Source organism: Parambassis ranga, chromosome 4, assembly GCF_900634625.1.
Source record: "Parambassis ranga chromosome 4, fParRan2.1, whole genome shotgun sequence".
In the NCBI taxonomy this organism is placed as follows: domain Eukaryota; kingdom Metazoa; phylum Chordata; class Actinopteri; family Ambassidae; genus Parambassis; species Parambassis ranga.
In genome coordinates, this window is record NC_041025.1 from 1457158 (window position 1) to 1468820 (window position 11663).

At 40.8% G+C, this 11663-nt stretch overlaps 1 protein-coding gene across 13 annotated transcripts in view; it reads right to left on the reverse strand.

Moving 5' to 3' along the window:
• Positions 1-10423, reverse strand: part of kif1aa (kinesin family member 1Aa) — a 31130-nt gene extending 20707 nt beyond the window's left edge. For 9 of the 13 annotated variants that reach the window (XM_028403536.1, XM_028403544.1, XM_028403546.1 and 6 more), the window contains exons 1-14: positions 10129-10423; positions 8370-8537; positions 3533-3606; positions 3232-3414; positions 3090-3155; positions 2838-3016; positions 2491-2602; positions 2204-2281; positions 2018-2083; positions 1917-1934; positions 1754-1832; positions 1579-1657; positions 1206-1348; positions 569-607 (exon numbers count right to left, since the gene is read on the reverse strand). In XM_028403536.1, the coding sequence (XP_028259337.1) occupies positions 569-607; positions 1206-1348; positions 1579-1657; positions 1754-1832; positions 1917-1934; positions 2018-2083; positions 2204-2281; positions 2491-2602; positions 2838-3016; positions 3090-3155; positions 3232-3414; positions 3533-3606; positions 8370-8475 (1222 nt within the window). In that variant the 5' untranslated portion in view covers positions 8476-8537; positions 10129-10423. The remainder of the gene's footprint in view (positions 1-568; positions 608-1205; positions 1349-1578; positions 1658-1753; positions 1833-1916; positions 1935-2017; positions 2084-2203; positions 2282-2490; positions 2603-2837; positions 3017-3089; positions 3156-3231; positions 3415-3532; positions 3607-8369; positions 8538-10128) is intronic. The other 4 variants (XM_028403547.1, XM_028403545.1, XM_028403548.1 and 1 more) reach the window with 1 other exon arrangement.
• Between the last annotated feature and the right edge of the window lie 1240 nt (positions 10424-11663).

The following is an 11663-nucleotide window of genomic DNA, read 5'->3' on the forward strand; positions in this document are numbered from 1 at the left end:
CAGCCGATACTATGGCAACACTGCACGATAAACTGACAAAATGTATCTCAACCATGCATCGAGACTGTAACCCACCAGGATGGAACACATAGTGTATTTGCAGTTAATACAGCTCTGTATTATGGAAAGACAGCAACATATGTGGCATAAATAAGATGCTACATCATTATTATCTTAGGGTTATTGAGTGCTGTCATCACAAAAGCCAACAGGTGATAGAACATTGGGGAACTGAGAGGCTCCGGTTTGTACATCAGGGAAATTAATGGTGGGGATAAAATCTACAAGCTTCCATTTTGTATTGCTCTACTGTGTCATAATAAACAGTTAAACTCTGACCCACCAGTGCCACATCTACAAAGCCATACGCAGGTCTCTACAGCACCATGAGATACCTGAGTATTACAACCATTACCTACTTATTTTCCAGGAATTTCTTCTTTAACAATCTGATTATTTCCTCATTGTACTGTGGTGCTGCAGAGAGAATTGACAAGCTACTATCCACTGTCACAATAAGCACCTGTGATGCTAAGCTGTAGAGCAAAAGCAAGAGAAGAAAACACACATTTCAAACCCTCTATATCAGCACCAGACGCCCGATATGCTGGGAGAAGTAGAGACAAAGGGTGACAGAGAAAGAGAGAGAGAGAGAGAGAACACACAGCATAACACCTTTAGATACATGCTCACTTGTTTGCTGAACACCTGAGAAAAATATGCACTCAGTAAAGTATAACAAAATAAAAGCTAAATTATCTATAACAATATAAGACACTCTTCGTGTCTTACTAATGGTGATTGATTTCTGTACTGGTAACCAGCCAGTACCAGTACCAACTGTTACTGTAAAAAAATCATGGTGTTGCAGGGAGTCCAAGGACAGCCGTAAAGGACATAGGTTGTGTTTTTTCAGCTTGCTAATATTAGCTGACTTGGCATGCAAGCTCCAAAAGCTAAAACTTGCAGCTCTGTACTTTTCCCTTTCTCCTTGCAGTAAACTGCACTTCTTACATGCTGGTTTCACTGCAGTTTCTTAACTTGCTTCATGTTTGAACAACACAAGCATCTGATAATATCTAAAATAATATTCATAAAGAATCTGTTTATAAGCATAAGCATAAGTGTAGTGCTTGTAAGGGACCGGTGTACACTGAGGTAAGCTATAAAAACACATTGTATTTCTACAGACAATGATGCCTTACTCTCAATGATGTCGCCTAGACCCTGGGCATAAAGGAGGTCCTTCAGGCGAGACACCTCCTCCTTCAGCTCACGCACCAATCGGTTGTTGGGATCCTCGTTAATGACAGCGTTACAGCGAATCTGTTTGGCGCGGTCAGCGTACCTGGGAATACAAAAGGAGGATCATTGCACATGCTAAAGGGAGGGAAGAGACCATGACACACATTCACAGTTCTCCTGATATCACACATCCCAGCAGCCTAACACTGCAACCTACTGAGAAAAAAGCATTATGTAACATGTAACATCAGGGCCTTTCAAAGACACATTTATCAGTTGTGGGGATGGTTGTTGGGGGTGGATGCAGGAGAAAATGTGATATCTGCTCTCTACCTGAGTGTGCTGAGAGTCTCATCGTAGTTGATGTCAGCTGGGCTCAGGGCAGCAACCATTGCAGTTCGAGAATTCCCACCTGACACAGAGAAGAAAAGAGGTAAACAAGAATGCTTTTCAACAACCAAAACATTGTTACACAACATTAGCTACTAAAAATAAATGATGTTCATACCTAGATTTTCTCTTAGTAACCAAGTCAAAACTGAATCTCTATAGGGAATGAAGCTTTCCACTTTCTTCTTCTTTTTATTCTGTGTTAAATACAGAAACATCAAAATGAATGCTTTCATCCGACTGATGATGAATAAAAGAATGATTTAATGTAAACTCCTTACCTTATTTGGGCCTGAATCCTAAAATGAAGTTAATGGTAAAAATTAACATCTGACTTTGAAATATAATCTTACAATATGCAACATACAGATGTACAACATACCACTTCTGCCAAAGCAGAGATGACCTTCCCAAGAGTGGTTAGAGATTTGTTGATATTTGCTCCTTCCTTTGAGAAAACAAGAGAGGAAACAACTTACAATATAAGCATACTAATTACGGCTTTTAGACTTAGTCATTTTGATTGTTTTCAGGTCTTTTTTCCAAAAGACAGTAAAGATATTTTCACCTTGAGCCTGGTTCCTTTGGCTCCAGTAGAATCTGCCCTCTCACTGCCAGCCAAATCCACCAAACTTATTTTGCTAACCTGCAACAGTAAGCCAAATAAAAAGACTCCAATAATTAAATGCAACACATTATCAATATCAATGTGTTCAAAAATCACAATGTGGCATTATCACTGTGACCTTTAAGCAGTAATTGATTTCCCCTTTACATTAAGATTTAAATCAGTATCATCACTCGGAGTACAGATATATATTAAATAAATCCAGGGATAGTAATAAAAAACTCTACCTTCTCAGAGGTGTTGTCAGTCTCTGCATCATGCCGTTTCTGTGTGAATATGATGTTGAATACAGCATGAGAGCGACTGCTTGTCTCATTCATGTTGGTGGCAGCCACAGTCCTTTAAAGAGAGTGAATTAAAGTTCGTTTATTCCACAGTGTCATTAACAAAAAGACAAGACTTACAATTTACCGTAAGTATAAAATGTTGTGTTTGTTCACACACATCCAAATGTAAATTTTAACTAGTACTTATGACGACTAATTGTGTAAACCCTTAACGCAGCTAGCTCAATGCCATTTTCACAGACTCTCTCAAACAGCAGAGTAAGGTGACTGAACAGTGGGTGACTCACCTGGCCTTATTGCCAGAGTCCATCAAGTCCTGGATGTCATTGTAGGAAGTAACAGCCAGCTTGGACAGGTCCTCCACATAAGGCCCCATAAGAGGATGCTCTCGCACACGCAGGTTCCCTTTGTTTTTGGGGTTCAGCAGGTCCCGCACACGTTCACAGTAGATTTCCATATAGCTTACCTGTTCAAAGTTAGATTTAGTGTTGGCATTTATAGCAGGTGGTAATTTTGCCTCTACTGATCAGGACACTCACCTCTACAGAGTAAGACATGCTGTTGTCTGTGTTATCATTAATCTTAGTGAAAAGATCTTCACACAGCTGGAAGAAGAGATTGCACACATTATTTCCAAAATAGTTCAAAATCCCCTAAATTAATTAATTGCTGTGTCTGTACCAAGGGAATGATTCCTTTTTGATCCTTAACATCCTGTTTCCCCATCATAGTATAAGACTTGCCAGCTCCTGTCTGACCATAGGCAAAGATGCAGACGTTGTAGCCTTCAAAGGCATGAAGCAACATTTCCTCTCCGATGTCTTGGTACACTCGCATCTGAGAGGCATAATTGACATCCTCAGGCTGTGGACAGAGATCAACAATTAGCCATGTCAGCCTTCACATTATTCCTACACCTGACAAACATATGCAAATGTGTAAGAGTGTCATGGCGGAGCTGCAGGGGAGCGGAATGAGTTACCGAGGTGTGGGACCAGTAGGAGTAATCAAAGTTGAAACTCTTGTTGTCTTTGGCCTGCTTGGGGTTGATGATGGCTGAAAGACAGGACAAGGAACATGGGTCAGACGGAGGGTGAGAGCCTCCGATGTGATGTGAACTGCATCTGAGCTGGTTTGGTGTCTTGTTGTGCTAATAGAGATGAAAAAGGTCATAACCACCGTCTCTTTCTGTACCAATAATAATCTTTTGGATTTTGGGACAAGGAAATGTTTTTTTGGAAGATGACAGCAGACTGATCAGCTTATGGTTATTTCTTAGCGACTGGGAAATAACATTCTCATTAAAAACAGGATTACAAATCTTCATCTCTACCCTATCAGTCTGCTCACTCCACAGCAAAAAATTTAAAGATGAAAATATGTTTCAATCTGCTCTCTGCTGCTACGGCTCCATTAAGAAGTCATTTTGCTGCCTGCCAGGTTTGCCAGCTTGCCAGGCTCAGGTTCAGCGCAGTGCTTGGAACAAACTGCAGCCTTTAGCTGTCTGTTAACACTCCAATAACTTTACCTCTGCCATTTTTATAATATTCTTCTTCCCAGACAACTACTACTCATGTGGTAGTGTATAATCTGATCACTCCCTGTGTCTGCCAGCCGTTTAGTAAATCAGTACAGTCACATTCACCATGAGCCATTAAAACTTCCATCCTTTTACAGGAAGTACATTGTGCCATTACATATTCATTACTGTGATAACAGGGAGCATGACGCATGGTGGTCAGCGTATTTTTTAATATTTTAAAGCCTGGTCTGGTAGATGTACGTGCACAGTATGACCAATGATGACGCAGGCAAATCTACTTAAATTATAATGATCTAATTACATGACCTTATTTCATGTTAGATGTCTGTACACAATGAAATGCTGGTTTCCCTGTTAACTGCAGCTCTTATATGTTATTCCAGCTACATTCGTGAAGCTGTATGTATTTGCACAACCGCACCTCAGCATTTCTCAAGGATTCTTCCTGAAAGTGCTTTTTAATTGAATACTACCACCTGTGTGTGTGCCCAATCAAAACAACATCTGATGGTCTTGTAATGCTAGCTACAGAACCAGTTCTTTGCTTCTTCCAGAGCTCCAGACCACTCTAACTGCTAATGCGGATGCGGTCAATAATAAAGGAAAGGGCCCAGGGCTAAGTACAATCTGAAGTAAGTGTGCACACTGTCATTTCCTCTCTACACTGATACTGTGTTTCCAGCTGTGAACTACAGTCCAGTGTAGATGGTTTTAGATGTCATTCTTTACTATGGTCATGAGACCTTATTTATTACAACATGTCTGGGTAAACTTGGGAGAAGGCCAGTTACTAACATGGATGCACTATGGTCATTGATTTACACTTGTATCCATGTTGTGCAGAAAGGTTTCTCTTCTTCCTCTACTGTGTCTCGGGCCATAAATAGTCCCCCTCTACCACAACCCATGTCATCATTGTCATCCCAGATCTGCAGCATGTTACCTTATGATTTGCAGTGACCTACCTGGAAAACAGTCTGTACTTTAAAGTGTTATTTAGTTGTTACATGATCCACCGAGCAGTTCCCCCCTTTTCTTCTTCTTCCCTCCTCTCCCCTCATCAGGCCGACATATGATCCATTATTTCATGGTACTATCTGTATGTCCAGTTTTCCTCGTAGTGTCTCTCCCTCCCCCTCTTTCCCTCTCTCTCTCTCTCCCTCCCTCTCTCTGTCTATCTTTCTGCAGGTCTCTCTTCATCCAGATCACTACTGTCAGCACATTCCTATAATGTTTTCTATGTAGTAGTAGTATAATAACTTGAACAACATATCAGCTAAAATACATAGAAATACAATCAATACACAGTTCCTCAGCATTTCCATTATAACAACTTGTTGTGTTTGTTCTCTGTAATGTATGATGTTTATTGCATGTATGTTTCTCTCTCTCTGTCTCTCTCCTTCATCCTCTCTGTCCTGTCTACTTCTTCTTCTCCTCCTCTACCCGGCCGACTATCAGCAGGAAGGTTCTCCCCTATAAGCCAGGTCCTGCTCAGACAGTGGCAAGGAGTTTTTCCTTGCCACTGTCTGCTTGCTCAGGTGTTCATGCTCTAGGTTTCTGTAAAGCACCTAGAGACTATTTTAATTGTTAAAGGTGCTATAGACATAAAATTGAATTAATTTTAAACAATCCTGTCATTTCCAGCACCCTTTAAGGCATATCCCATGTCTGTCTTTGTCATAGCTGCTGGGGCTTCATAATTGTGACAGAGTGATGCTGGTCAGACTGTCACGGCTGACCTGCCCCAGTCAATAGAAGAGGAAATGTGGCCACGTCAGCAGCTCTGACACAGGGGATATGAACCCACTGACAGGCAACAGAGGAAAGCCACGGAGTTGCTATATCCAGCAGCAGCTGCTGTCTGGTGCTATATGTTTCTATTTGAATTTATAAAGCTCTACCTATGAGACAAGTCTTGTAGAACAATGCACTCTCCTTGTTTATGTTGCATGCCACAATTAGCATGCAAAGATATATCACAAGGTAATTAATTGTACTAAAAATAAGCAGCATCCACCTAGTACGATAAGCTTAAAAAAGGGTAGTAGATCTGTATGAATGACCTAGCAGCAGTCCAGTCAGTTTAGAAGAATTTCCCTCATTGTTATGAAAACTAATTAGAATAGGAATTAGTATATTAATCTTGTTATAAACTGAAATGATATGTGATTTTGAATGGCATCAGTTATTGCAGATCAAGCTGAGGCTAACAGGAGGTTCCAGCTTTTGGAATATAATATAAATAGCACAAAAATATATACACAGCTCATTTAGAGAAGCTGAAGTAAATGACATTCAAACACACAGAATACACAGCAACAAAATGTTGCATAATGCTAATAGTTTTCATGGTATGCAGTCCAGAAGTGAAATGTTGTGTTATGATACTTATAACATTCCTGCAGTGAAAAAGTGTGAAATCAAACAGCACCTACTAGGCTGCTCTGTAAAGAGAGGCCCATTGTCCCTTCAGGTCTGTCCCTGCATCTTAATTAAGGTCAGCGTGAGAGGGAAGATCTATCTAACAACAAGATTACTGCCATTCTCCTACTTTGTGGGAACCGGGCTATTGACCCACACATGGTGTCAGAGAGCACAAAGCAGTGAGAATGGCACACAAAAAGATCCAGAACTCCTTCTTCTATTTTCTTTCTCCAGCCTAGACTACGGAAAGACAAGGGGGCATTTATCCCCTGCCTCTGTACCCCCTCCAGACACCATAACCAAAGGGCTTTTTCATGACATCAGCCTGCTCACATCCTGTAGCCCACATCCAGAGCTATTGACTCAGTTTGGAAGAGAACAATCTGCTCTGCTGAAAGACCTGCAGTCTCAGTGAGAGCAGCTTTGTGAGTCTGAACAACACATAAGTAATGTATGGTTTTTATAACAGATGATATCAGACATCAAGACATGAATGTTGAGGCACCAAACTGCAGATCACAAATTTGTAACACAATTTTCATGAGATCACAATATATTAGACTGGGCAGTTTTGCATTCATCCGAAAAAAAAAACATAGTCCAAGTAAAGAATAAGCTAAAGTGCATCAAGGACTTGATGATGCTGGTGTGTTTGCAAATTATTTTTTGGTTTTGTTTTAAATAAATTGCTAAAACCAGATTAGTGTGATTAAATTCCCAGATTAATTCAGTCTCCAAGGACATTGGTATACACACTGTCTGTACATTCCCAGTGGACTACAGTACATCTGATCTATGTTTACATGTGAGAAGACAGCAACAGCAGCTCCAATATACTGCTGCAGACACAGAGGCGGAAGCCAAGGAAATTACATGATCTGTGATGTTCGAGAGACGGTTTTTGTAATTATTTAGTCTGGCACGATTGTAACTACATAACAAGCTGCAAATAAATCACGAATAAAAATACGACAGCCGAAACAGGCCACCCAGCTTGTTGTCTAGTCACCCATGACATGAAGAGGGAGGAGGGAGATGGCTAAATTAGGCCAAACGGTAAATATTTTAGGATGTCACATCCATTATTGATGAATGGCTTTACCTTGCTAAGCAGACTACATATCATGTATCTTTCCAGTCTTCTCACTCTGTGCTCTGTGGAATGTTTGGTGCTCTAAACTACATTGTTTAAACCTGAAGAACAAATACACAACAAAATGATGTTTCTTCTAAATGCCATTATTATACCCCGTGCAGACTCTGCAGTAGTGACACATATTAAACATGGGGGGGGGGGGGGGGGGCATTTTTTAATCTGGTTTAATCTAGTCACATAAATAACAGGCACTGCCCTAAATACATGTCAGGTCAAAACTGGTGGCGCTTATGTCACCTACTGAGTGCTGTTCAAGAGATTTTTTAAGCAGGTGATGATTTTATAATTCCTGTGCTGCTCTCTGTTTAGTGACTGAAAATATAGACCTTGCAGTAATTAGATAGTTCTGAAAGAAGACATTTTGCCACAGAGTAAAATGTGGTTCCTCATATCATGTGTCTTGGAATAGGCACAGAGTTTTGCACAGTCACTCAAACTCCTATGCAGGGGAAACATATCTTTCAGTAATCCTGTCACACAGAGGTCAGAAGTCAAGGTGAGTGACGCTGCAGCTGAAAAAGATTGAATTTATTCCTGCTGATTGGAGAAGGATCCTCCAGCTCATGCTTATATATGGCAGCCTTGAATTACTTCTAGATTTATGCTACATGTACACCTGTCTATATTAAATTCCACATTTAAGAAATAAAAACATAAAACCTCCACACTGTCAGAAAAAAGATCTGCACTTACTGGTAGTGTTTCCAGACATCTGAATGATGCATTTGCTTTCTTTTCCAATCTCTCGTGAATTGAAGGGGCGGACCCGCACTGCTACCTTCACTGAGGCCCCTGCCATGGTGCTGTCTTTCTAGCACCTTAGGGTGTCTTCTTTAATGCCCAGGTGTGGGGCCTGCAAGCCTGCAAAAGTCACATGTGATACAGATTTATCAGCCGATGTCAGTTCAGATGTGAGTGGTGTACCACAACTAGCATTTCCACCGTGCGTCATTTCACTGAAAAGTTCCAAATTTGATGATCATTATTTCTACATTTTGAATGAAAACGGTGAAGACACTACGTTACACCTTGGGCTTGGCATGATATGGACAATAGAACAGGGCAGGGCTGAGTGGTTGTAACATGAAAAGGCCATGCATGGTCAGCTACAGCTAAGGGAGATGGATACTAAAGGCTAGCTCAACAAAAGAAATGCAGTGGCAGCAGCAGCTAAATGTCAGGTGGTTTCTATAGATGACAATGGCACTGAAACCAGCCACAAATCCAGGGCCTGGCTCCATTCAGCAGCTCAGTTACATGAACTTGTAACTCGTCATGCTGTCTGCTAAACGACTAAAAATGAGCATTAAATCACAGAGTGATTCTACTGGATGGATGCATTGTGGGTGTATGGAGAGTGACCATGACTCATCACCAAGTGTATTATTGTTTTCATCAATAACAGTGAACAATATGAGCTGTCACTGTGTCCTCATGTCTGACTGCAAATACTAATCATTCCAACATATTGATAAGACAGTGTAATTTCCTTTTAACTAATTCATGCCCAAGATGCCAAATTCAGTATCAATATTCAGAGCCTTTATTTCATGACTCTGATGTCTGTCATCATTATTGAGTCACGGAAATGGGCTGTGTCACCCTGCTTTTTCCTGCACTACAGCCGGTACCTAAACAGATCCATCTGTGAGTATGCACTATGACAACAAGGAAACAGTAAGGAGGCCTTAAAGGTGTGCCTGGACCTGAAGATATAACAAGGAACAATAAAACAATGGCCGTGCATAATTTATCTTATGTGCACCCGTATGTGCAATTTAACATTTTGTTATACACAAAATATGTTTTTTTTCCACAATACCCATGGACATAATCTGCTCTCACAAATACTCAGACCAATCAGCTGATGGAGCAGCTCAGCTGGGCGGCCACCATTTTACCGGTGACAAAGAATAATGTAGTGTACACAGTCTGCACTGTGTGTAAGCAACGATTTGACCCAGTCTACTCATTTTGTCAACTTATAATATGTTATATAAGCTATAAATATATATATATATATATATTGCTTCAATAGGATGACGACACTGCCTCAGGACAACAAGTCAACACTGGCTTATATCAGGCTAAATTTAATGGTTGTAATTACTGTATGAAAAAATACTTCTTCCGTCATTTTTATTTAGCTTATGAAACATTACGGAGACGTTTAGCAGCTTCTTCCTCTCAATGACATTGCGTTTATCTTGCTAACATCTTAATGCTATGTCGTTAAAAACACTATAAAATAACGTGACATTGTTTGAATATTGAAACAGAGCAGGTTTCATGTCATTTGTCGCTCCGAGCTAACGTCTTCCCGACATTTGACAGGCTCGTCAATGGCCGCACCCTATGCTCATCTCTTCCCAGGAGATTTAACACTAAGTAAATAAGGACCGTCTCATCAAAACTGCACAACAATGGAAACACGGAAACCATGATGTCTTACCTCTGTAGCGTCAACAACGCCTTCTCCACCTCTGAGACCACTGAATGTTCGTGTGATTTATTCTCCACCTCCACCTCCACGGGTCTCCTCCAGGTCTGGCACTGCCCCTGCTAACTAACAGCCTCCCCTCTCCGTGAAACCGGGAGGGTTACGGCCGAGCGGCGCCTCTTTGCCCGCCCCCGCTCTCCTGTCCCGCCGTGTCTTTCTAATGAGGAGCCGTGGACGGTGTCTTCGGGTCGGTCAGTCCACTGTTCTCCACACACCCAGGCGGTCAAAATGGCTCTGTTGTCTCCCCTCGCCCGTGGCAAGGATGCTCGAGCTCCTCTGAGCCGGTGACATCATCAGCGAGGGAGGTAACAGCATCAATGCAGTAGTGGAAGAGAGAGAGAGAGGGGGGAGGAGGGGGAGGAGGGGGGAGGCAGGAGCAAGAAACACCTCATTCTAAAAGATGCTGAAACACAATGCTGCTCATTTGAAGGTACTAAAAAACAGAGAGCCGTGTGTGGTTTTTTCTTTTGTATAAAAGAAAAAGACGTGCTCCTACTTTTAGAGTTTAGCTCTGAAAGCACTGGATATAATGGCTACTGTCTGAATAAGGTTTAGTAGGTCAAGCCAAGCTGAGAGGAGACAAACTGGCACAAAGCATCATGGGAGACTGAGTGGAGTAAAGAAAAAGTCAAAGTCAAAAACTTTACAGTCAGTTGTAAAGGACGTATAAAAGAATGTTAGGACGTGCTTCAGACAGGTTGTCCATGTGTCCCAGTGCATCATTCAAGCTGAAGCTGATCAATGTGTATTACATGCACCTGTGGGTTTTTTTCTGCCTGTCTTCTGGTCATGTCACATATAAGTGTGTCCACTCGCATTCATGAGTAATGTATTTATTAATAGGATGCTGGAAAATCAGAAGAGAAACTCATTTTGTTAATGAAGCTCCCTCTAGTATCTGAACAATCACTAAATGGAATGCAGTTACCCTGGCTACAGGAAAACATTTTGTCATGTAGTATGGAAAGAAAAAGATCAAAATACTGCAGGCTGTTACATTTAGCAGCAGGCTAATGCTGGCTCAGTGTCATTCAGAGACATTCAACACTACAAATAAGTGAAAATGTTTACAAATGTATATTTTATCGAAATAGATGTTATTTTTGGATGAAAATCAAACATTAAATGGTGCTTTTCCAGCAGCATGTGCAGCACACTGTGAGCTTGTATGATGAAAAAAATAACTGTTAAGCATAGCTTAGCTTTTAACATATTTATATGAGTATGTGAATATATATAAACATTATTGAATATATATTTAGAATTTATTTATAAGAGGATAGTCTGTTGAGATGTAGCATCTTGTTTTTAAGGTGTCCTTATATAATAAAATTTTTCACTGAAGAATGAAAACATTTGCTCATTTTTATCGAACAGGAAAAATAAATGTTACAGGCCAGATGCAAGCAGAGATGTTCTGTAGAGGTGCTCTTACCAGTCATTAAACTGATTACACAGATGAGTGGAACAGGCTAAATAATGTCAAT